This window comes from Plecotus auritus (assembly GCF_963455305.1).
Source record: "Plecotus auritus genome assembly, chromosome: 7".
NCBI lineage: Eukaryota > Metazoa > Chordata > Mammalia > Chiroptera > Vespertilionidae > Plecotus > Plecotus auritus.
This window is the reverse complement of record NC_137774.1, coordinates 133606844-133632509: the sequence shown is the minus strand read 5'-3', so window position 1 is coordinate 133632509 and position 25666 is coordinate 133606844. Positions and strand designations below refer to the sequence as shown.

General features: G+C 40.1%; 1 protein-coding gene across 2 annotated transcripts in view; it reads right to left on the bottom strand.

The window, feature by feature from the left end:
• Positions 1-25666, bottom strand: part of DMGDH (dimethylglycine dehydrogenase) — a 65219-nt gene that overhangs the window by 35141 nt on the left and 4412 nt on the right. The window contains exons 1-6 of one of the 2 annotated variants that reach the window (XM_080681478.1): positions 19327-19425; positions 18262-18367; positions 17666-17830; positions 14275-14479; positions 5232-5480; positions 3033-3231 (exon numbers count right to left, since the gene is read on the bottom strand). In XM_080681478.1, the coding sequence (XP_080537604.1) occupies positions 3033-3231; positions 5232-5480; positions 14275-14479; positions 17666-17830; positions 18262-18267 (824 nt within the window). In that variant the 5' untranslated portion in view covers positions 18268-18367; positions 19327-19425. Of the gene's footprint in view, positions 1-3032; positions 3232-5231; positions 5481-14274; positions 14480-17665; positions 17831-18261; positions 18368-19326; positions 19426-25666 lie in introns of those variants that run through there. The other variant, XM_080681477.1, reaches the window with a different exon arrangement.

The following is a 25666-nucleotide window of genomic DNA, read 5'->3' as shown; positions in this document are numbered from 1 at the left end:
TATATGTAAAATGCCACATAACTAAGGGTTACAAAACTTCTATCGAGAGCCCCTGTTTTAGTAGCTAAAAGCATAAAATAAGGAGATCTGGGTATGATTTTTGTTCTGCCACTACTAGCTGCAGGACCTTGGGCAAGTTGTGTAACCACCCTGAGCTTTAATCTTCTCATTTTCTTTATGTGCTCATTTTCTTTATAGTGTTGATGAAGAATGAATGGACGTGGCATTTAAAAGCACGTAGTAGGTAAGCAATACGTGGTGGCTGTTGTAACAACAGAGGATGCCCAGTTGATAAGATTTTCATAAGGAAATAATGTATGAAGTAAAAGGGAACATGATGAGGACAGTTAGATTCTTCTTCCATCTCTAGCATTAATCTGCAGAACCTGTTTCTTCTCAAAGGCCCAGCTGCTAGGTTTTTGAGTGTCTGTGACTGTTAAACTGACAGATGTTACATCTCTAAAGCACTCTCCCCTCTTAAAATTTGCTGTTTATACTCAGTTCTAAGCCAAGAAAACTAGATTCAATTCAATATAATTAATTAAACATTTTGGGGGGCACTGTGTTAGTCACCAAGAAGCAGAAAAACTTACTAGATTGTGATGAAACAAAAGTAAAACACCGTTATATCTGAGGGTAATCTGTGAGGTAAATGATCACGGGCATATATGTAGACAGTTGACAAATACCTGTCCTATGGTCTGGTTGCACTAGAATAACAAACAACATAAAAATAAAGATTCCTGGACCCCTCTCCAGACTACTGAGTCAGAATCTATAGGAGTGGTCTCCAGGAATCTGTTTGCTTGTTGGTTTCCAGTTCAACACATCTTTCACGGATTCTAGAGACAAATAACAGGAATTTCCTAGATAACATATAAAGGAGAATGAAACACATGCAAGTGACCAACCATAAAGTTGAGGTTATGATTTTAAACATTCCTTTGAGGCGATCGTGGTGCTCAGCCAGATAGGGGCACCATTGGCCTTCAGAACCATGGGATGGATAATTGAGATACGCTGGGAGGGGCAGCTAATGTGAGCATCCCATCATATTACATGAGAAATACCTTAACTATTGTGAATGATGCTGCAGTGAACATAGGTGTACATATATCTTTACAAATAAGTGTCTCCAAATTTTTCAGGTAGGTACCCAAAAGAAAGATTACTGGGTGATACAGTAGTTCTATTTGTAATTTTCTGAGGAACCTCCAGATAAAAACCACATGATTTCACTCATATATGGGATATAAAACAAAAGACACAGACAAACAAAACAAACTCATAGGTACTGATAACATTATGGTGGTTACCACAGGGGGTGAGGAGTATTAAAAGGATACAGGGGATCAAATATATGGTGATGGAAAGAGATTCACCTTTGGTGGTGAGCACACAGTAAAGTATACGATGTCATAGCAAAAAGTTGTAAATTTGAAATTTACACAATATTATTAACCAATGTTACTCCAATTAATTTAATGAAAAACAAGAAAAATAACACATTCTGGACTTCATCAAAATTAAAAACTTTGTGTTTCAGTGGACACTATCAAGAAAGTGAAAGAACCCACAGAATGGGAGAGAAATTTTGCAAATCATGTATCTGATGAGGGTCTTGTATCTAGAAAATATAAAGAACCCTACAACTTAATGATAAAAAGACAAATAATACAACTTTTTTAAATGGACAAAAGATACAAATAGACACTTCTCCAAAGAAGATATATAAGTGACGTACAAGAGACACACTTCCACATGCACATGCCTGTAAGACTCCATAGGTGATTACCTAAGCCCTCCGTGACATTACACCTTCCAGTCCCATATCTCCATCTTGTTTTCTTCCTCTGGATGTTCCAGAGACATAAACTTAACACTTCAAACCCAACCTATAAAAGACGACACTCATTTTCCTGGTTCTCTCTACCCATGGTCCTCAGCATCCGACCAGGGGTCAAGTTAGAAAGGTTGCCATCATGTGCTATTTTTATCTCTCCGTCAAGACCTAATGTAATTAATCACCAAATTTAAGTAATTGTCCCTCCTGTCTCAGTCCTCACTGCTGCTTCCTTAGTTCAGACCACAGCCTCTCTGCTGTCGGCAGAACAGCAGCCCAACCAGGCTTGCAGCTCTGGTCAGACCCCACTGCCTTGTGCTCAGCTGCAGCCCAAGATCTAGCACTCACCGGCAGTCATTAGATGTTAGTTGAATAAATATCCAAATAAAATGGGAAAGAAAAATAGAATATTAGAAGTTGTGATATGATAGTAAATGGGGTTTGACATTAATATTCACCAAATTAATGGCACAAATATTAGAGATGAAATCTGAAATGGGTGATGGATCATAAATAGTAAGCAACCTGAGGAACCAAGAAAAAGCAAATCATGTTGGGCAAACATGAACTATGGTGAAAACAGCATCAGGTATGTTATACGTTTCATTTTTTGTATTATCTGTGTCACATTGTATTATAAAAACATCCTTGTATGTTGGGGCAAACTGCCCTAAAAAGACACAAATAATGGAAATGGCAGAAAATATGCAAAGAGGAAGTTCCAGGAAATCACTGCTTTTCTGTGTGCAAATCTTTAAAACCTATACAAGTGATGAAACCATTATATAGTCAGAGTTTTAAGACTAACATTTTTTATTACTCCCATTTCATTGGTCATGAAAGGAAAAATGCTCTGTCCCTTTCCCTCATTCCACTTTTTAAAAAAAATATATTTTATTGATTTTTTACAGAGAGAAAGGGAGAGGGATAGAGAGTTAGAAACATCGATGAGAGCGAAACATTGATCAGCTGCCTCCTGCACACCTCCCACTGGGGATGTGCCTGCAACCCAGGCACATGCCTTTGACCGGAATCGAACCTGGGACCCTTCAGTCCACAGGCCAACGCTCTTTCCACTGAGCCAAACCGGTCAGGGCCCCCATTCCACTTTTGACCTGAGATTATGGGACAAGACTTATCTAAAAGACACGACTCTATAGCACATGTTGAATTACATGGAGATACTCACCCAAAGCCTATAGCCACCCAGTAGTTTCTGAGCCCCTGATGGGGACCCACCATAGGCAGAATGTCAGGAGAATAGGTGATAGGACCATTGACAATATTGATGATGTCAGCCTTTTTCAAGACCGGAACCATTTCCATGGCAGCTTCGACGTGTTCCATGATCCGGTCCAGATCTGACTCAAAGAGTTCCTTTCCAAAGCCTGAAAGGACACACCATTGATCAGGATGCCACAGCTTCATGGACAAGTTCTCTAATGTGATTTAAATATCTGAACTGGGATACACTTCAGGATGGCCTGTTAGAAAGGATTCCCTCTTGTTTTAATATATATTTTTAATATGTTTTTATTGATTTTAGAGGGATAGAGAGCTAGAAACATTAATGAGAAAGAGACATCGATCGGCCTCCTCCTACCGAGGACTGAGCCTGCAACCCAGGTATGTGCCCCCACCAGGGACTGGAGACTTTTTTGGTTCATGGGTCGACACTCAACCAGCGATCCATGCTGATCAGGCTCCTCTTTTCTTTTTTAAGTCTAAACTTGACATTCACTACCAACAGATGGGTAAACACTATATTATTAAGAACAATAATGCTATTTCTTAAAACAATAAGATAATGAATTGTTATTTCTTAAAACAGTAAGATAATTAATTATAGAAAATTTAAATTTATACATGGTAACAGTTTTCAGTATTTAATCCAATCACAATTTTAAAAAATAAGCAGCGATTATTTGGTTTGTTAAGAGAGATCTTTTATCCTTCAACAAACCAAAAAATCTGCTTCATCTGCCCAGGTGAGGGCAAATGGGAGTTTAGTAAGTCATGCCAGGACACTGGGCTAAGTGGAAAACTACTCTGGCATCTAAGATGGTGGATTCTAGTCCCCTTTTAACACTCAGCAGGGGAGGAATGGCACAGAGGACTCTCTCCCGGAGCCTGCTCCCAGACATATCTGAGGGCTTGGAGTGCAGTCATCTACTCAGTCCTACAAGGCACTGTGGCTGAAGTCAGGGCCACAGATGACCTTCTAAAAAAAAATGTGTCCACCAATACTGATGATTTTCCCACACAGCAGCCAGCCAGCTTTTTCCTGTTCCTCCCATGGACTGCATGTTGGGTCAGTGGCCTGGAGACCTACAGATCAGCAGGGTTCGACCAAAACATGTGGGTGCTCAGGGCTAGTGAACAGTCTGGTTTTCCCTCCAACCGCAATTATTAAACATTTGTTCAACATTTATTTGGAGGAGAGGCTGCCAGCATGGGGCAGAGCCAAGAGGGAGGCTCTCAGGTGGCAGATCAGCCATCCCTCAGGGGTCAGGAGCTATTTTGCTCAGGTGCAAATGTGCACAGCACACTCAGTAAAACTAAAGCCCTCAGGTAACTGGCCCAACTTCTGTTGAAGGCAGTTTATTGATCACTTGTGACATGGACAGAAGCACTCTTTAAGGAATAGTAGGGAGGGATTCAGTCCCTATCTCAAGTAGCTTATCAAAGTGTAATTCTAGAAAGTATAAATCCCTCCATTTCACATTATAATAACTGTGTCTCAGTGACATTTTAACTCCTTTTATAGATTAAGACCTGAGCTACCTCCTTCATTGACCCAATCTTTAGCCCGGCTCTGTAGAAATGTTCCATGAATACCAGGAAGAGGTCCTTTTCCCTTCCAAACTTGAAAGAGAAACAGTGGTGCCTCCTGTTTAGCACAGAGGCCTGAGCCTTTTCCTCATCACCTTATGCAGTAGGTAGGCTTCATTTCAGTGTGTAGTCCTAACCTACCCTGCTCTATGATAGACTCCAAGGCTTCCTTTCTTAGCAGGCTGGATATCCTGTCTCTGATATCTGTCCTGTTTCCAGCTGTCAAAGCATAGTAGCAGCTACATCTGGACACTAGACACAGCAGAAGGGGGAGCGAGGAAAGAGCAGGGATGCTGGAGGTGGGTGTGGGCAGGTAAAAATTACCTAGAGCCTTCCAAAGCAGTGGGGAGCATGTTTCTTCAGCTTCACCACCACCAGCTGCCTCTTCTCTCTTTCCTTACTCCCTGCTGTGATTATTCAAAGGGAGAAGAGAACAGAGGTTACCTCAAACCCCTCACCCCCAATGGCATCATCTTATTCTGTGGCCAGCCCTCAGCCACGGGGGACATAAAACATACATGCCTGCTATGCACACACTTCCATTGGCTACACCTACCTGGAGGGACTCCACTGGTGACCCAGGAGTCCTGAACTTTCATTTTCTCCTGACTTTCATATGGACCAAACAAGAGCCCATCCCTTTCCTGCCGGAGGTAGTAAGAGCCTTCCAGGTCACGGAGCACAGGGAGTTCTCGTTTCAAAGCTTTTACTTCAGGGATAGTCGAAGTAACAACATATTGATGCTGAACCGGAATGAGAGGATGTTCTAGTCCAACCATTTTACCAATTTCACGAGCCCAAAATCCTGAAATAAAAAGTCATTTTTAAATGTCACCACATCTGACACAGATCTAAGATGATGGATTCTAGACCCCTTCTAACACTCAGCAGGGGAGGAATGGCACAGAGGCCTCTCTCCCTGAGCTCGCTCCCAGACATATCTGAGGGCGTGGAGTGCAGTCATCTACTCAGTCCTACAAGGCACTGTGGCTGAAGTCAGGGCCACAGGTGACCTTCTAAAAAAAAATGTGTCCACCAATACTGATGATTTTCCCACACAGCAGCCAGCCAGCCTCTTCTGTTCCTCCCATGGACTGCATGTTGGGTCAGTGGCCTGGAGACCTACAGATCAGCAGGGTTCGACCAAAACATGTGGGTGCTCAGGGCCAGTGAACAGTCTGGCTCTCCCTTCAACTGCAATTATTTAAACATTTGTTCAACATTTATTTGGAGGAGAGGCTGCCAGCATAAGATAGTTAGAAGACTTCAGTACTCATGGCAAAGTCTAAAGAATGTCATAATGATCTTTTCTTTGTCACTGCAAAATTGAATGGGGAAAGAGAAGACAAGACAATATTGTACATTGCCCAGAGGTTTGAAGATAATTCTAAAATCTAAGAAAACTCTGTTCCTGAAAAAGTATTTTGCCCACAAGCAAAGGTGGGCAGAAAAAACGCACAAAAAATATATTTGAAGGAAAAAATAAATAATCCGAATATATAAAATGTACCAATGTTGATAAGAAAGACAGTAATGAGCTGACTGTACCTGTAGAACAGGGATGACCAGGCATGAAAGAGGCCCCGTGTGGATGTGAGTAACATAAAACATCATAACCATGAATAAAGCCCTGCAGGTCAGTTCCCTCTGTTCCCCAGGCCCTCCTTTCCCCAAACTGTGGATGCCTAAAATTCCACAAATACAGAATTGTTCTGTTATTTTAAAATTTGATCATGTATATACTAGGGGAGAGATAACATTAAGTTTTCTCTGTTATTTTAAAAGTTTAATTTGTAAGATCTTAATCTTGTAAGATCTTTCCTTTCAAAGAAAGGGCAGAAAAGCACCAGGAATCCAGGGCAGGAGGGAAGAGGTACCACAGCCAAGGGGAGTGGGCTTATAAACAGTGGGGATTCCCTCAAGCAATGTTTCTCACTTCACAGTGCACATGGGGGCTGTCCTATTGGTGGGAACAAATGTGTTTTCCAAAAGATGGAACCAGATAATTTGTGGAAGAAAGGAGCCTTGATTATCCCCCCTCCCAACCCTCAGGGTGACTCCTCAGTTTACAGACGTAGATCTAAAGTGCAGAGACGGAAACAGACCTGCCCAAGGTCACAAGGGGACAACCGCCCCCCCCCCCCTTCCCTCGGGAGTGATCCCATCTTACTGCTTTTCTTGCTACAGAAAGACTTTATTTAAAAAAAATCCAAGACTCCTTCACTTGTAGAAAGGTATTTTAAAATCTAAAATGCTAATAATGATTATTCGTCGGGGACCTGGTTCTGCCTCACTCACCAACGGATCATTTGGGAGGCGGGAAAAGGGGATCTATGCTCTTGTTTGTTTCATAATTTTGAGTAATCATTCAAATGATTAGGTGATTTTATTTAAGTTATTTCTTTTAGGGGTTTCACTTTCTAACTTTGTAACCATTTTTATTTCTGCTTTTTTTTTTTTTTTTTCAGAATCTAATAAGGAGTTCTGAAGTCATTATCAAGTCCAGAGCTAAATACAGAATCATCAATTATGAGTCAGTCTGGGAACCCAAATTATGCACTCTTATGTACAAATGTTTATTTCTATTTAGCCATATAAACATCACTCTTGTGTTCTGTTATTATATTTTGGGCTAACGGATAAGTTGGTTACACTTGTATAATAGTCCCAGAAAGGGGTGTCCATATGTAAACCAAAAATCTTACCTGTGGGCATTAAAGCTGTTTATGGTCTTTAAATAATTTAGAAACTTAATTTATTTGTGCTGACAGGAATATGTAAATAATCAATGTCAGGATTTTGCAGGAAAATACAGTAAAGTCATATTCTAGTTACATGCATTAGAGTTTTAAAATATAAAAAGCCCAAATATTTAGTTAGTGATTCAAAGCACTGCAATTTCCTCAATATATTTGTTCAATTAAAAACATAAATTGAATAAAGTAAATTCTGTCCTATTCAAACATATTTATAATTTCTGAGTCTAGTTGCTTGCTTAATAATGCCCTACATCATTAAAATAAAGTGGAAACATATGCTTAAGTATCATATATTACTTGAAACTCCATGGACAAGTCTATGTTTTTTATCCTATGGGGGTGGTGTTTGTTGGCATTGTCTCCTCTATATGTCAATCAATTTAACCAAAATCTAGCCAGGATTATACTTCAACCCCTGCTAGATCACCCATCCAACAAGTGCAAAAGGAAGAGAGACAAATGCAGAGGAATCACCTAAAAAATATGCCATTATCAACTGAAAACCACAGAAGAGTCAATAAAAAATGAACTTTGGAAATGACTTCCATTTTAAAAAATTCAGTGACTGATATAAATGGAACTAAAATGAAGGGTACAGGTTTGTGGACAAGTTTACTGGTTCTAGTGTCTATTCAGTGGCACTGATGGTTTATACAGTGACATTCACTGATGCAAAGTATCAGGCAAAATTAGGCAATTCTTTGGGGCTGAACACTGGACTTCATGTTGGCATGATCCAATCACATTTCTGATTTATCATGTCAGGAAAATTCTTAAGTAAAGTTTACAAAGTTATGTCAGGCATAATGAGGCAATTGGAAATGAAGTCAAGAGAAACATTCATCACTATGCAAAGAAAAAGCTTGCATTATAATAAATACCTGACAGGAGGGATAAAAAGAAGGGAGAATGAAGCAGGTTTTAAAGCGACACTAAAGACAAGTTAGCTGATTGCACACCAAGAGAGCAGGAGTGTCATAAACTCTTCTTCAGCTCTGCTTTCTTAAGAACGAAGTCACTGCATCCTCTCTCCTGTAGGAACATCTCTATAGTAGTGTTCCTCAAAACATATTTTGCAGACCATCTAGTACAGACAATACAGTACTTGTTTAAAATATAGCTCCCCTCTAAGACCATCTAATTAGAGTATTTTTGAAATCTGGGAACCAAGCTTTTTGGGAAGTCAATTTACCAGCAGAAGGGGTACTGATTGATCATAGAGTAAGTAAAAGGATTTGGGTAATCTTTTTTTTTTTTTTTTTTTGTATTTTTCAATACCGTGTCAAATTTTTATTTTTTTATTTTTTTTAAATAAATCTTTATTCAGATTATTACAATTATTTCTCCTTTTTCCCCCCATAGCTCCCCTCCACCCCTTTCCCACCCCACCTTCTGCCCTTACCTCCCCCCCACTGTCCTCATCCATAGGTGTATGATTTTTGTCCATTCTCTTCATGAACCCCCCCATACCCCTTTCCCCCTGAGAATTATCAGCCCACTCCCTTTCTATGCCCCTGATTCTATTATATTCACCAGATTATTCTGCTCCTCAGGTTTTTAATTCACTTGATTTTTAGGTTGGCTTGTTGATAGATATGTATTTGTTGTTCATAATTTTTTCTCTTTACTTTTTTCTTCTTCCTCTTCTTTAAGAATACCTTTCAGCATTTCATATAGTACTGGTTTGGTGGTGATGAACTCCTTCAGCTTTTTCTTATCTGTGAAGCTCTTTATCTGCCCTTCAATTCTGAATGATAGCTTTGCTGGGTAGAGTAATCTTGGTTGTAGGTTCTTGCTATTCATCACATTGAAAATTTCTTGCCACTCCCGTCTGGCCTGCATAGTTTCTGTTGAGAAGTCAGCTGACAGTCGTATGGGTGCTCCCTTGTAGGTAATTAACTGTTTTTCTCTTGCTGCTTTTAATATTCTCTCTTTGTCTTTTGCTCTTGGCATTTTAATTATGATGTGTCTTGGTGTGGTCCTCTTTGGATTCCTTTTGTTTGGGGTTCTGTGGGCTTCCTGGACTTGTAAGTCTATTTCTTTCACCAGGTGGGGGAAGTTTTCGGTCATTATTTCTTCAAATAGGTTTTCAGTATCTTGCTCTCTCTCTTCTTCTGGCACCCCCATAATTCTGATGTTGGTACGCTTGAAGTTGTCCCAGAGTCTTCTTACATTATCTTCAACTTTTTGGATTTTTTTTTTTGCTTTTTGCTTTTTCGGTTGAGTGTTTTTTGCTTCTTTGTATTTCAATTCTTTGACTTGATTCTTGTGTTCCTCTATTCTGTTTCTGGGTCTCTGTATAATATTTTTTATTTCAGTCAGTGTATGTTTAATTTCTAGTTGGTCTTTTTTCATATCTTCGAGGGTCTCGTTATATTTATCGGCCTTTTCTAGGATATTCTTAAAAAGTCTTATAACGGTGGTTTTGAATTCTATATCCAGTCGTTTGTTTTCCTCCATTTCTTTCGTTTGTGATCTGATTCTTTGACCCCGCATTTTCACTGAATCCCTGAGTTGGTAAGGTAGATATTTGTGCTAGGTTTCCAATATGGCCCAGTGGGTCTGCTTCCCCAGTTAACCTGAGGTGGACACTCTTGGTGCACCCCTTTGTGGACTGTGTGTACAGCCTTGTTGTAATTAAGTCTTTATTGTTGTTGGTATCACTGGGAAGAATTGACCTCCTGGCCAGTTGGCTGTAAGGATCAGCTGTGTCTATGCTGGGAGAAGCCCGGTGCTGAAGACAGCCTTATAGGATTAGACTTGCCAAATTGCAATAGCCTCTGTGCTCAGCTTGGATGGGGTGGAGTCTCAGTCTTGGCTTCCTGTCAGCCCCGCCCCTGCGCGCATGTGCGCTTTCAGTCCTCCGCCTTCCCCAGCTCGAGTCTCCGCCTGAGAGTCCAGACTCCCCCCACAAGAGCGTGGGTCCCCAGGGGCTCGCCTGGAACTGGGGTTCACTGCAGTCAGAACTGGGGCTCGGTGCAGTCAGAATCCTCTGACTTCCCTCCACTAGGGAAAGCCTGTGGCAACCCCCGCAGCCTTTGTGTGCACCGGCGCGGCGCGTGTGCGCACTTTCAGTCCTCCGCCTTCCCCGGCTCCTGAGTCTCCGCCCGAGAGTCCAGACTCCCCCTACAAGAGCGTGGGTCCCCAGGGGCTCGCCTGGAACCGGGGTTCACTGCAGTCAGAACTGGGGCTCAGTCAGGATCTTCTGACTCCCTTTCACTAGGGAAAGTCTATGGCTACCTCCGCAGCCTTTGTGCGCACTGGCCCGTGTGCGCCTTCAGACTTCTGCCTTTCCCAGCTCGCGGTCCGAGGCTTCCTTCCCCCTTCCGCCAGAGGAAGTCAGCCAAGCTCTCAGCCGCCCTTCCTCTCTGCGCGCACAAAGCCCCTTTGCCGTACCTCCAATTCTCTGTGAGCTTTTCTCCTTCCTTCTAGTTGTAGAATTTTCACTCAGCCTGCTTTCCTGTGGTTCTGGATGGTGTCCGTTCTGTCTTTTAGTTGTAGTTTTGAAATTGTTGTGCGAGGCAGCAGTTTAGGTGTTTACCTATGCCGCCATCTTGGTTTCTCCCCCCGGATTTGGGTAATCTTAAGGCTGGTACCAAAAAGCTATGGTACCGTGATGCTAGTGTCTCCCAGACCAGGTCACAGACTTTCAGGGAAGTAATTATAACCATAATAATTATTATCATTATTATATTTAAGTTTTAGTGTTTTCTCTGCGGTAAGCCTTGTTTTGAGTACTTTACATTATTAGCTCATTTACTGATCATAATAACTTTTTTAAATGGACACTGTTATCTCCATTTTACAAATGAGTAATCTGTCCAGGTCACATGGTTGGCAATGCATTGTCTCTGGTGGAGAAAGCCCCCTACACTGGACAGTGCTGGAGACACACCAGCAAAGGGGCATATTTTTTACTTTTAGACTTTCCTTCCCACAGGTATCCTGAAGACTCAACAGCCTTTGGTTATGACCCCACGTAAAGAAACTTCTAGCAGATTATCATACAATTGAGTAGATAATAGTGGCCTTTACAACTTTGACATTTTGGTTATATTTCCAAGTCTATATCCTGGTTACTTCAATTCGATTTCAGAGCTGGCCTGAGGGCCTCACCTGAATTTGTGAGACATCCTGGTAACAGGCCTCACTGAGTAACTCTGGGAAATTCCATCAGACACATTCTCAAGTCCTGTTAGCATAATGCCTCCTGCAGATGATTGCTTTTATTTATGAACTTGAGTTTTGATAGCATAGTTCTTTTACTTTTTAAAATGATTTCATTGATTTTAGAGCGAGAGGAAGAGAGTGGGAGAGAAACACATACTCGGCTGCCTTCTGCATGCCACTTCATTGTGCCCTAACTGGGAAATGAACCACAACCTTTTGGTGTATGGGGCAACCTTCAATAAACTATTTCACACTGGCCAGGGTGAGATAGCATAGTTCTTAATACAACTTTCAACAAGAAGCTGCCTGGAGTGATCAATGAGATGGGAAAGGGAGTAAATGGCTGTGTAAGAGGCTTCAAGAACAAAGCGGAAAAGAAGGATGACCTGGAGAACAGCTCTTCTGGTGCTGACCTGGGAGAGCAAGCCCCTGGAATTAGGTTGATGGCATGGCCCTGTGTTTACCACTCCATGTAGGGCCACACTGTCAACCTAATTCCAAAGATTTGCTTTCACAGGCCAACACCAGAAGAGTTGTTCTCTAGGATGTCCTGCCATTGCCCGGCCCTGCCCTGACCACCCCACAAGATTTCATAGCTGACAGAATATGTACTTCATCTGGTAACCAATACCCTGGGTTTAGGTCAGATCTTCTTTCTCTTCACTGATCTCTTATGCCTAGAGTTTGTGGTTTAGGACAAAAAAAAAAAACAAACAAAACACACACACACACACACACACACACACACACACACACACAAAAAAAACCTATTACAATGGCAATGAATTATACAAACAAAATTTTATCAATTTTTGGAAAACATTAGAGAAATGTGTTAAATTAAGGTCTTCTTTGTTATTTCTCAAAATATCAGTTGGGAGTGTGTGGCTGCCTGAAACACTGCATTGAGGAAAATGGTGAGGTTTGTTCAAGCCCATCAGAAAGGAGTGCAGTGATTGATTAGCAATGTCTGCCTCGGGTGCTGACCTGGAAGGCCGAGCATGCTTGTTTAGTATTTGCTATCACTTAGAAAACAGTAAAATGTTTTAGGGGCTGAATTCATTAGATCATACAGAACATTACAGGATTACAAAGAATCCTTGCTACTTGGGAAAAAAAGGATGAATCATGTCTTTGCCTTAGATAATCCAGAAGAATTTAAACTAGTTGTGCCCAAGGACCGTGAGGGATAGGGGGATATCACATGGGCTTGCAGGGGTGGGGCAAGTGAAGTTCAAAAAGAAAGCAATATTTTATGCCTTTGCTTTTAATTTTTAGGCAAGTCATTTTACATTACTGAATTTTGAATTTCAAATGATATCAAAGAAGGCATGAGATTTTTATGCTTTTCAAATGGGGGACATGGGTTAGAAAGATTCATAAATACTAATTTAAACTCTTAAATATTGAATACATGATATTTTCTAGAACCACTAAGAGTGTTTTGTTTTTTAAAAAATCAATCAAAGTTACAATTTAGAGGGAAAAATCTTAAGGTCCATGTTTCTAGCATGTCCATGGCATATCATTTGAGATGATATGTAATAAAGATTGTTTTCATTGTATAATTTAAACACTGATGCAAAGAGCAGACCATAAGAAAATAATCAGTTACTGCTTCATGTTATTTTAGGATTTAAGTTAACCATTATGAACTATAGGTAAATGTAAAGTATTAGCCCAATCAGCATAAGCATTTTCATTTGCACAAGAATTTGTTTTTGTATGTGTGATAGCTGAAAATGACTTCACAGGCAAATGACGTATTAGTATTAACTCAAGAGTCAAAAGACTCAGGTCCAAATCCTGTCTGTGACATAACTGTCACTTTGCCAAGTGGCATGACCTCTCTGGACCTTGGTCTCCATAAATGGAAAAATGAGTGGGTAGTTAGATTATATCAAATACTCTTTTTGGGTTCACTCTACTCTAAATCTAAACAGTAACAGAGCAACCTAAGAAAAAACTATGAAGTATGTTTAATAATGTTCTGAGAAGAAAAGGGCTCAACGTTATTTGACTAGAGTCAAGTATTCAGAAATGGATGAGAGAGAACACAATGATCAAATCTGCCCTAAAAAGGCAAATTGAGAACAAAGATGCTCATGAATGCAAATACTAGAGTTTGATTATAAGTATGAAGAAAGAGTGAACATAAGAAAGGAAAAAAGAGCATAATTTGGCAAAACATGACCTGGAGCAAAACAAAATGGAGCACAGAAAAGAATATCAAGTTTTTTTGTTTTTAAATATATATTTTATTGATTTTTCACAGAGAGGAAGGGAGAGGGATAGTTAGAAACATCGATCAGCTGCCTCCTGCACACCTCCTACTGGGGATGTGCCCGCAACCAAAGTACATGCCCTTGACCAGAATCGAACCTGGGACCTTTCAGTCCACAGGCCAACGCTCTAGCCACTGAGCCAAACCGGTTAGAGCAAAGATATCAAGTTTTTATAGGTAACCAAGGACAGAGTGGTAGTTCCACCAAGAAAACAGTGATGAAGGGAGGGCTTTGTAGCTTAGAAACAGCCAAAATGTTTACCTTGGGAGCATCGCAGTGTTTTATAATAACGTTCATAGTATAAAACATTACTTTATGGGATAATATCTTATTTATTTGCCTCTTAAAGAACCTCACTAATTTTAAAAAATGATATGACACTTACCTGCAGCATTCACAATTCTATTTGCTCTCATAGATCCCTGTGGTGTCTCAACATCCCATGTTCCATCTGACCTGGGTTTCAGAGAAGTCACCGGTGCAGGATATTTTAAAAGGGCACCATATTTCCTAGCCCCAGCAGCCAGAGCCATAGTTAGAGAGTAAGGATCAATATGACCGTCTCCAGGATTATACAGTCCAGCTAAAATCTAAATCGATCATAAAAAAATCAATACTCAAATGAATATGTACTCATTATTCGGTGTAACTATATCCACCAGCAAATGTTTAAAAAACTGGACTTGAAAAATGCATTGAGGCATCAGATTAATCAGTCATTTTCCTGTATCAAAGCTCACACTTAGGCAGGATGTACACTGAGAGTTAAGTAGACAGGCTGAGAGAGCCTTGCAATTATCTTCAATATCCATCCTCTCCTTCCCCCTCATAGAAATAACAATAGTATGTTTATTTAGACACGTGGATGCTAAGAACAATTTCCAATAGTTGGCAGCTATTAGCTCCAGTTGATAGATAAAACTATTACTAAGTTCTGGTCAATAAAATGCAAATGAAAGTGTCATGTGGCAGCTTCCACAAACCATTATAAAAAGGCAACTGGCATAAGTCCTTTGTCTCTCCCTTCTTCTTTGCTCCTTCCTCCATCTCCCAGTCTGGAATGCAGACAGGATGGCTGGAGTTCTAGCTACCACTTAGAATAAGAACAGAAGAGTCACACCCTAGGAATGACAGAGCAATGATTTGGAAGTCTTCATGGAAAACAACTAGCATTCAAATCCAGACTGTCTAAGTAAAAGAGAAATAAACTTCTATCTTGTCTAAATATTATTGGTTTCTGACATTTGTAGTTAAATCTAATACTAACTGATCAAATATTTATATTTAATTATTTAATACTGTTAGTAAATTCACATGCTAAATATATACCTGGTGTCAGGAAAATATAAACTTAATTCAGTCATTCAACAACTATTTCTTGAATACTACTTTGTGGTAGGGCTTGAGGCTAGTACTATGGAAGAAACTAGAACAAAACTCAGGTGAAATAGGAGTGAATACTCTGAAGTGGTATATTTAGGTCTTAGACTTAGCCATTAAACAAAAATCTACTGTGTACCAAATATGAGCCAGGCGATGTCAACTTTTTTGTCTGCATCTATTGAGATGATCATCTGTTTTTGCCTTTTATTCTATTAATGTAGTGCTACACTGATGATTTTCAGATGTTAACCCAACTCTGTATTCTTGGAATAAATTCAACTTGGTCATGCTGCATACTCCTTTTTATATGTTGCTGAATTAACTTTGCTAGTATTTTGTTGAGAACTTTTGCATCAATATTCATAAGGGATACTGATATTTCTTTCCTTGTGATATCTTTGTCTGGATTTCATGTCACAGCAATACTGGCCTCATAGATGAGTTGGGAAGGGTTGAATTCTCTTTTATTTTGGGAAGAGTTTTTGAAGACTTGGTATTAATTCTTCTTTAAATGTCTGATAGAATTCACTAGTGAAGTCATTTGGGCCTAGGTATTTCTCTGTGGGAAGTTTTTGATTACTAATCCAATCTCTTGTTATAGGTTTAGTGCAAGAGACTTCGATTTTAATGGAATTCATATTACTGTAACCTTTCAAATGTCACATTGGTGTTTTATAATGGGTATATTTAATTTGGCATCCTGCCCCAGAGATGGAGAATACTCTTCCAACATGTCTCCATACTTAATGCCCTTGAGAAAAATCTGATGATGAGAACTTCCAGCAAAGTATTCCAAGATTAACATATACACAGATATAAGCACATCCTCTCTAGGAGCGGTGATGGAATTTCAATGTAGACAATGCAATGCCACATCAGTCTGCCATCACAGTGGCATCATACAACACTATAGACAAGGTAGTACCAACAGCCTGTAAAGACTCACAAGGGCAAACAACCCCAGCACCCAGATCAATGATACAAATCCTTTGGTATCAGAGATGCTGCAGGAGTCACCAGGGAGAAGCATAACCCTCTGCTTCCCTCAACAGCCCTACCAGGTACCTTTAGGTAGTATGTACAAAGGAGTCAGAGAATTCAAATCTCTGCTCAGCTGTTTCCAGCTGGATGAGCTTAGACCTACTATGTAAACCATCTAAGCTACAGTTTCCTGTTTATGTAACATACTAGAGGCCCAGTGCATGAAATTCATGCATGGGGGGTGGGAGGGTTGCCCATCAGCCCAGCCTGCACCCTCTCCAATCTGGATCAGGCCTAAACCAGCAGTTGGACATCCCTCTCACAATCTGGGACTGCTGGCTCCTAACCACTCGCCTGCCTGCCTGCCTGATTGCCCCTAACTGCTTCAGCCTGCCAGCCTGATTGCCCCCTAACTGCTCCCCTGCTGGCCCGATTGCCCCCAACTGCCCTCCCCTGCCAGCCTGGTTGCACCCAACTGCCCTCCCCTGCCGGCCCGGTCGCCCCACGTTGTCCCTCACTAACCCCCCTGCCTGCCTGATCGCCCCTAACCACTCTTCCTGCCAACCTGCTCGCCCCCAACTGGCCCTCCCCACTGGCCTTTTCTCCAACTGCCCCGCCTTGCCAGCCTAATCGCCCCCAACTGCCCCCCTGCCTGTCTGCTCGCCCCCAACTGCCCCCCCCCCACCGGCCTGATCACCCCCAACTGCCCTCCCCTCCTGGCCTGATCGCCCCTAACTGCCTCTGTCTTGGCCCTGCCACCATGGCTTTGTCCAGAAGGATGTCCAGAAGGTTCCCGGGTCTAATTAGCACATTACCCTTTTATTAGTATAGATAATCAGTCATTGTTGTTGTTATGAAAATTGGATTATCACCCAGCAAAAAAAAGGCACTTAATTTTCAAGTGGATTCTTTTCGTCAAATCTGGTTAAAACTAGATAAATATCTGGCATAGAGCCTTCCAGGGAAGCATACATATGAGCTAGGGGATATTTGTGTAGCAATATAGTAGTACTTCTACACTTGATTTTGTAAAAAATTTTAATAACACAATCTTTCCTGGGATGATATATACTTATCATCCCAGGTTATTATTTTATTTATAGTTCTCAAACACAAGGTTTATGTAAGGAAATCCCCAGATCTGGGGGACACAGTAATAGAAAGGTATTGAGTATGTTTCCTCAGTTGTCATAGGTGGAAAACTAATAAAATTTTTCATTACCTTTTCATATTTCACTTGGCATACACAGTAGCTCAGCTTGTAATTTACCCAAATTCCAGTATTAATCATTTAATTTTGCCATTTAAAACGTGTGTACAAAGTTTTTCTATTTTTAATTAACAACTTCAAATAACTTTTTCTAATCTTAATTCCAGTCAATAAATAGTGAAAATGCCCTTAGGATAAATACCTTGTTCATGTTGAGTAAAGGGAACATCTCTTGAATTTTCTCAGGTTCAATAATATACTGTTCTGTTGCATGCCAGCCAGTCCGAGTCATTTGATATTTAAATTCATCTACCCTTACAGGAGTTGTAGCAATTCTGATACTACCTGGCTGATGGAATCCCACCACCTGTGATAATAATGTCAATAAACACACATCAATAAATCCTTATTTGGCATTGAAACATGATTCTTCTTCCATACTACGAAATGTAGATATACAACATAAGAGATTTACTATCCAGTGAAAGAGATAACTACATAAACATATTTGAATCTTATAAAGAAACATTTAATTCATCAACTATTTACTAACTGCCTGCTCTGTGCCAGGCACTATGCTAAGCCCCAGAGATGCTGTTATGAACAAGAGAGGCAAAGACCCTGCTTGTATGGAGCTTCAGGTGAAGCAGAGAACTAATTGCATAATACAATAACATATGATAGTGTTAATGTACGGAGTGAAAGAAAATTATGCGGAAAAGAGGAAAACAAAGGATTTGAGGCAGGAATATGAAGAATCAGAATGCTGCAGCGATGATATTGTGACTTGAAACAAACCTTCATTTGACATTTAATCGAAGTCCTTCAGTTGGCCAAGCACTCAGCGTGGCCCTGGGGTTACAGAAATAAATGATGCAATCTTTGCCCTCAGGTTGCTCATACTCTGTAGGGAAGACCAAACAGTGAAGCAACAACCACCATAGAGAGATGGGCATTATAGAGAGGGATACACCAATATTCTTAGAACCAAGTGACATGGCCTCAGCTCGGCCTGGGTGGGCAAAGTCAAGGCCAGCTTCTCAAAGGGGATGACCCCCAGAAAAGATGGAGGGTAAGTTCTGAAATGGGAGCCAGAGGAATGTTGTTTCAGGCAGAGAGCCCAGCACATTCCAGAACTGTAAGTAATTAAGAAGAGCTGAAGCATCTGAGCATAGCGAAGAGAAGTAAGAGCAAATGTTGGAAAGGCAGGCAGGGCTCAGCTGTGCAGGTCCTCCTCCTTTGTCCTTTGTCCTAGAGACCATGCGGAGCCATTTGATGGCTTTAGGCCAGGGAAATGGCACGAGGATTTTAAGGAGACTTCAGTCGTAGCCTATGGCAGTGGTCGGCAAACTGCGGGTGAGTTTGCTGACCACTGGCCCATGGATATTCTAAGCCTGCCAGTTTATTTTCAGAATGCTAATAACTATGAGAAGAAATAAAAATAAAAGTGAGGGGCTTTTAATGAAGTACTTTTCAAAGCCATGTGACAGTATGCCATGCACCGTTGTCAGATCCTTTGTCATCTGGTGGCTGAAAGGCTCTAATTTCTTAGTTTCTAGATATAGTAACTGACTAAAGGTATTTTTGAAAGCTGCTGCTTTGTATTCTTCCTTCATTAAAAAAAAAGCGAGAAGAGTGGATAATTACATGGGTAATACACTTCAAGAATTCAAACTGATTTGAGAGCAAACTTCAGAGGTTCTTACCTTAAACTCTTATCAGATTTCTTTACCACATTAAACATTTCACATACCCTTGATGCCACCACACACAGCTATACATGATAATGTCAAAATCCTTCAGAGATCTTACATATTTCTAAGACACTCACCTAAAAGTCAATTTCAAGTTAAATGCATTTACCTGTCCAGTTTCTTCTTCCAGTTTCTCATAAAGTTTGATGCTATCGTAGTGTATTTTCTTCAAGTTTATTCCAGGGTGAAAGTAAGTTGTTAAACCTGCCTTAAAAGTGAAGAGGAAAGGAAATACTGAAAAAAAAATTAACATTCTGAAAATGTTGATAGCTTATCTGTTAAGCAGGAACTTACTGCTGGCAAGAAATGGAGCAGCACCAGCCAGCCCCTTGAAATAAGAACACATCAGCCGCAGTTGAGCAAATCCAGAACATAAGGCTTGTTACACGGTTGTAAGAACAGTTTGAACAGTAATGTCAGAGCCAGCCAATGAACATATATATTAAATCTCTAAAAGTTATTAGGAAAAGGGTTGTTTGAAAATTCAGAAATGGGTTGATTTGGTAGGAAGTTTAGGAACATATGCCATGAGGAAGAATATGGGGAGATGGTATATAATATGAACTCAAACCAGCAAATCATGGGTGTTCCCTTAAGGGGAAGGACTATAGACTAACAGAGTTTTCCTTGACCCAATCCCCACCATTTCCTTGAATGCAGCAGCCCTCCTGTTTCCTTTGAAATTTCCAAAATTCAAAAATTGAAATGTTGCTAGAAATTATAGCCTAGTGATTTGGTGAACAGACTTTTGTAATAGCTTTACCTGTTTGATGAGCACATAGATTGTATCCCACAATTATTTGTTGAATAAATAATAAATAATAACTCTCAGGAAAAAAATATCTAAATGTTAGCATGCCAAAAACCCTTTTATCAACTAAGATGCAATGTAGTATCCAGATAAAGAATCCCAAGCAATTATATGAAGCAAGTTCTTTTGGTTAAGTGTCTAGGGCCCCAAATTGCAGCTAATGTAACCCGGAAAGTTCATCAAATAAAATCTGATTGGGAGTATTTATAAGGTTCTTCTATAGTAGTGGTGGACAATTGGTTCTCCTGAACTCAAAAACACCCCATTTGGAGAGAAACCAAGATGGTGGCATAGGTAAACACCTAAACTGCTGCCTTGCACAACCATTTCAAAATTACAACTAAAAGACAAAACGGACATCATCCAGAACCACAGGAAGGCTGGCTGAGTGGAAATTCTACAACTAGAAGGAAAGAGAAAAGCACACTGAGACTCAGAGGAACTGCAGGAGGCAGAGGTACTGAGATGTGCGCACAGAAAGGACTGGCAACTGAGTGCACGGCTGGCTTTCTCAAGCGGGAGGCAGACAAAAGCTCCTGACTGCGCTGAACTCCAGTTCCGAGCGAGACTCTGGGGACCCAGACTCCTACGGGGTGAAACTGGACTGTCAGGAAAGAGAAAAGCACACTGAGACTCAGAGGAACTGCGGAAGGCAGAGGTACCGAGGCGTGCGCATGGAAAGAGCGGGCAACTGAGTATGCGGCTGGCTTTCTCAAGCAGGAGGGAGACAAAAGCTCTAGACTGCACTGAACTCCAGTTCCGGGTAAGACTCTGGGGACCCAGACTCATTCCGGGAGAAACTGGACTGTCTGGCAGCGGGTGGAACTTGAGGGCGGCTTTCTCTCAGAGGTGCTTGCAGCGATTACCTTGGGGCACTGAGACACAGGGGCCTTTTAGGGCAGGGCTGATGGGAAACCAATGCTGTCTGCTCTGCCCTAAAACTCTGCCCCATCCAAGCTGAGCACAGAGGCTTTTGCAAGTTTTGTCTCATAAGGGTGTCTCCAGCACAGAAGTTCTCCCAGCATAGACACAGCTGATCCTCACAGCCAATTGGCCTGGCGGTCAATTCCTCCCAGTGATACCAACAACAATCAAGGCTTAACTACAACAAGACTGTGCACACAGCCCACAAAGGGGTGCACCAAGAGTGTCCACCTCAGATAACTGGGGAGGCTGAGCCACTGGGCCCTATAGGACACCTAGCACACAAAGCCACTCTGTCAACTCAGGGAAGCAGCCAAAATGCAAAGACAAAGAAACAGATCACAAATGAAAGAAATGGAGGAAAGCAAAAGACTGGATATAGAGTTCAAAACCACGGTTATAAGGTTTTTCAAGAATTTTCTAGAAAAGGCCAATAAATTTAGTGAGACCCTCGAGGATATGAAAAAGGACCAACTAGAAATTAAGCATACACTGACTGAAATAAAAAATATTATACAGAGATCTAACAGCAGACTAGAGGATTGCAAGAATCAAGTCAAAGATTTGAAATACAAAGAAGCAAAAAACACTCAACTGGAAAATCAAAAAGAAAAAAGAACCCAAAAATATGAAGATACTGTAAGGAGCCTCTGGGACAACCTCAAGCGTACCAACATCAGAATTATGGGGGTGCCAGAAGAAGAGAGAGAGCAAGATACTAAAAACCTATTTGAAGAAATAATGACCGAAAACTTCCCCCACCTGGTGAAAGAAATAGACTTACAAGTCCAGGAAGTGCACAGAACCCCAAACAAAAGGAATCCAAAGAGGACCACACCAAGACACATCATAATTAAAATGCCAAGAGCAAAAGACAAAGAGAGAATCTTAAAAGCAGCAAGAGAAAAAACAGTTACCTACAAGGGAGTACCCATACGACTGTCAGCTGATTTCTCAACAGAAACTATGTATGCCAGACAGGAGTGGCAAGAAATATTCAAAGTGATGAATAGCAAAAACCTACAACCAAGATTACTCTACCCAGCAAAGCTATCATTCAGAATTGAAGGGCAGATAAAGAGCTTCACAGATAAGAAAAAGCTAAAGGAGTTCATCACCACCAAACCAGTATTATATGAAATGCTGAAAGGTATTCTTTAAGAAGAGGAAGAAGAAGAAAAAGGTAAAGATAAAAATTATGAAAAACAAATACATATCTATCAACAAGTGAATCTAAAAATCAAGTGAATTAAAAACCTAAGGAACAGAATAAACTGGTGAATATAATAGAATCAGGGGCATAGAAAGGGAGTGGACTGACAATTCTCGGGGGGAAAGGGGTGTGGGGAGCGCGGGAAGAGACCGGACAAAAATCGTACACCTACGGATGAGGACAGTGCGGGGGGGGGGGGGGGGGGGGGGGAGGGTAAGGGCAGAGGGTGGGGTGGGAACCGGGTGGAGGGGAGCTATGGGGGGAAAAAAGAGGAACAATTGTAATAATCTGAACAATAAAGATTTATTAAATTAAAAAAACACACACCCCATTTAAAGGTTCATTAATCCTTATTGACTAGAATCATCGGGCTTCTATCAAGTACTTGTTCAAACATTTGGACATATGCACAGCTACTTTTTGTTTGTTTGTTGTTAATCCTCACCTGAGGATATTTTTTCCCATTGATTTTTAGAGAGAATGGAAGGGAGGGAGTAAGGGGGGGAGGGAGAGAGAGAGAGAAAGAGACATTAATATGAGAGAGACACATCAATTGGGCCTCTCAACTGGGGCTGGGAATCAAACTCACAACAGAGGTACGTGCCCCTTGACCAAGAATCAGACCTGTGACCCTTTGGCTCACGGGACAATGCTCTAACTACTGAGCCAAACTGGCCAGGTCATGCACAGCTACTTTTTTTTGAGAAAATCCTGGTCCAGCTTGTAAGTTCTCTCATAGTATAGCCCCATTATGATGGAACTAAAAGTTGGGCTCCTTAACTTTCAGTCAAATGCTCTACTTTCCTTTACATGCTTGGTATCTTTGTGCATATGAACTTTTTTAGTTCAATATAGGGAATCCCTGCTTTCATTTATCTGCTAGAGAACTCAATTTTGTCTTTCCTATAGCTCCCATCATTTGAGGAAACTGATATTTATGAGCACTCAACTAGAATTTTTAGTCACCATTCACTCCTCAAGATACTTTAAATTTTAACCTAGGTTAAGCCAGAAAGTTATATACCATCTATACTACATCACCACAGAAAGCTATTTTCATAGAAGGAGTTGATAATCTTTCATCTGAAAGAGTTACATGAGTTAGTTTTTATAAAACTGTTATTCAAAAAAATTTAGCCCAATTTCTTCACTTAGGGAAGAAATTTTTCTAGGAGTTCCTGGTCAAGGAAAAGTTAGTCTACCATAGTGAAATAATGTACCTGTTTCCACTGAAAAGCTCATACTACTCTAGTTTCCTTGCTGCTAGGACAGTTAGACGTAAGTCCTGAGCTTAATTTATTTTGCCAGGCATGAAATTATAATATTATTATTAATATTTTGTATCCTATACATTTTTTATTAACTGGTTTTTGTGTTTTAATCTGTGTTTAAAATTTAGGGTCAACCATATCTGTGCTTTTATTGTAAGTTATCCGAATGTAATATCTCACATGGTAGTTATTGTTAATTTATGTAAAATGTTTTTCTGTTCTAATCTTCAGCAAGGTTATATTAAATGGGAAGTTTGGAGAAGGAGGAAAATATTTTTCTTATCCTTCAAGATTTTTATGGTCTGATTGAATCATGAAACTTTCATACTTAAAGCAATAAAATCAAAAGCATATGATTAAGTGCTGGAACATATAAAGACATAAGAACCAAGGGAAGAAAAGATGCTGGAAAGGTCACAGATGTCTTTAAGGAAGACAAGAAAAAGGTTTACATTTGATTTGAAGAAAGAAAATAATTATAGTTGGCAGAGAAGTTAAAATAGGGAAGATAAATCAGAGATACGAATAATCAGTAGAAACTATAGCCCTTAGAAGAAAATAAGAATTTATGAATTCTTATGATATGATTAAGTAAATAAGAAACGTCTTCTTTATAGTAGACTAACTATTAATAATGAATTAATGAAAAGAATGATGGAGTTAGAAAAATCATCAATTGAGCTAGTGATGCAGTCCTATCCATCTCTTTAATAATCTTTCCCCCTTTCATGAACCTCAACAGCCTCAAAAAGCCCATTGACCAATCTCAAGCCATCCTGTATCCCAGAGGCTCCAAATCTTTTATTCATGTACTCACACCCTATAAAATATGTGCATGTCCTGATTTTCATGTGATATATAAATATGTATCATTAAATTAACAGAGATCATAAAACACAGAAAAACAACTAGAAATGAATTAAATATTTAAAAAATTATTTTGTTCATTGTATAGAAAAGCTTTGGAATATTAAGTTTATATATTGGCAAGGGCTATGTGATTAATATGCTTTATTACTAAAAATAAATATTGGATTAACCTTGGTAAAACAGCACTGTGCAGACCTACATCTAGGTTTGTTGTATTTTGAGACTGGTTTGAATGGCTGTGATAGCTGGGGAAGCTGGCTGTCATTGATATGGAGATCTTCATGGGAGAAGTGCCCTCTCTTGTCTGAACTCTCTGCATCTTGACACCACTTCCTCCATCCCAATCACACCTACATAAGGTTTCCATTGAAGTGTGACTGTTAATGTTTCATGTTCTCTTGTTCATCAGTTGTTGTTACAAGCTAATTGGAAGGTATTGCATTTTTATATTTTTAAATAAATGGGTACAAATACCACTGAAACTCCTTAGTTGAAAACATTTTAGATGGGTTAAAAAACGTAACTTTTGCATATATGAAAGTTTTTGTAGGTGATACATATTGTTTTGGCCAGAAAAATATAATAATAATGTCAACATTTCTAAAGATCCTTTTTCAACATTTTTCTCTTCTCAACAGGACTGTTTTGAAAAAAAAAAAAAGGCAGAAAGGATAGACTGTATCCTGTGTCCTGTGTCTATTTTTTAGGACACTGTCTTTTTGTAAAAGAAAAACTTAAAGTTTCACAGTTCTTTTAATTATTACAATGATACCAACAAATCTCCATGTAGTACAACACTCTCAAGGTTAATCCCTCCCCCTTTCATCACCCATTATTTTACTTAAAGCCCTGGTTCTATAAAATGAATCACAAAGGTGGTGTCCTACAACACCTGATCTGCAATATGTCATGACAGACTGAAGACCAAAGAACAAGTGAGGACACTCCCATTTAAAGTTCCCACCTCTCCCTTACTTAGTCCCTTGGAATAATAACCAATACATCACCCACATCAAAGGTAAGGGCTATTTAGAAACACTAGGAGCACTTAATTTCTTTCTTACATTTTTAGTTGAAAATAAATAGAAAGTTCTAATATTGTCTTTCGACACACTGTATGGATTATCTTTCATCTTTAGTCCTCAACCCTCCAAACCACCCACTTTCTTACCATCCCCAGGGGCAGCCTCTCCTGGGGACCCCAAGCTCCAAAACTGCTTCTCATTCAATCCTCTCCCTACCCCCACCCCACAAGAACTGCTCCACATTAGTAGTAGTGTCAGGTGCTGACAAAGCAGTCTCATTGAAATTCAGCAAACCCTCAGGATTTTTGGATTTGTGACTTCATTTTGAATACTCA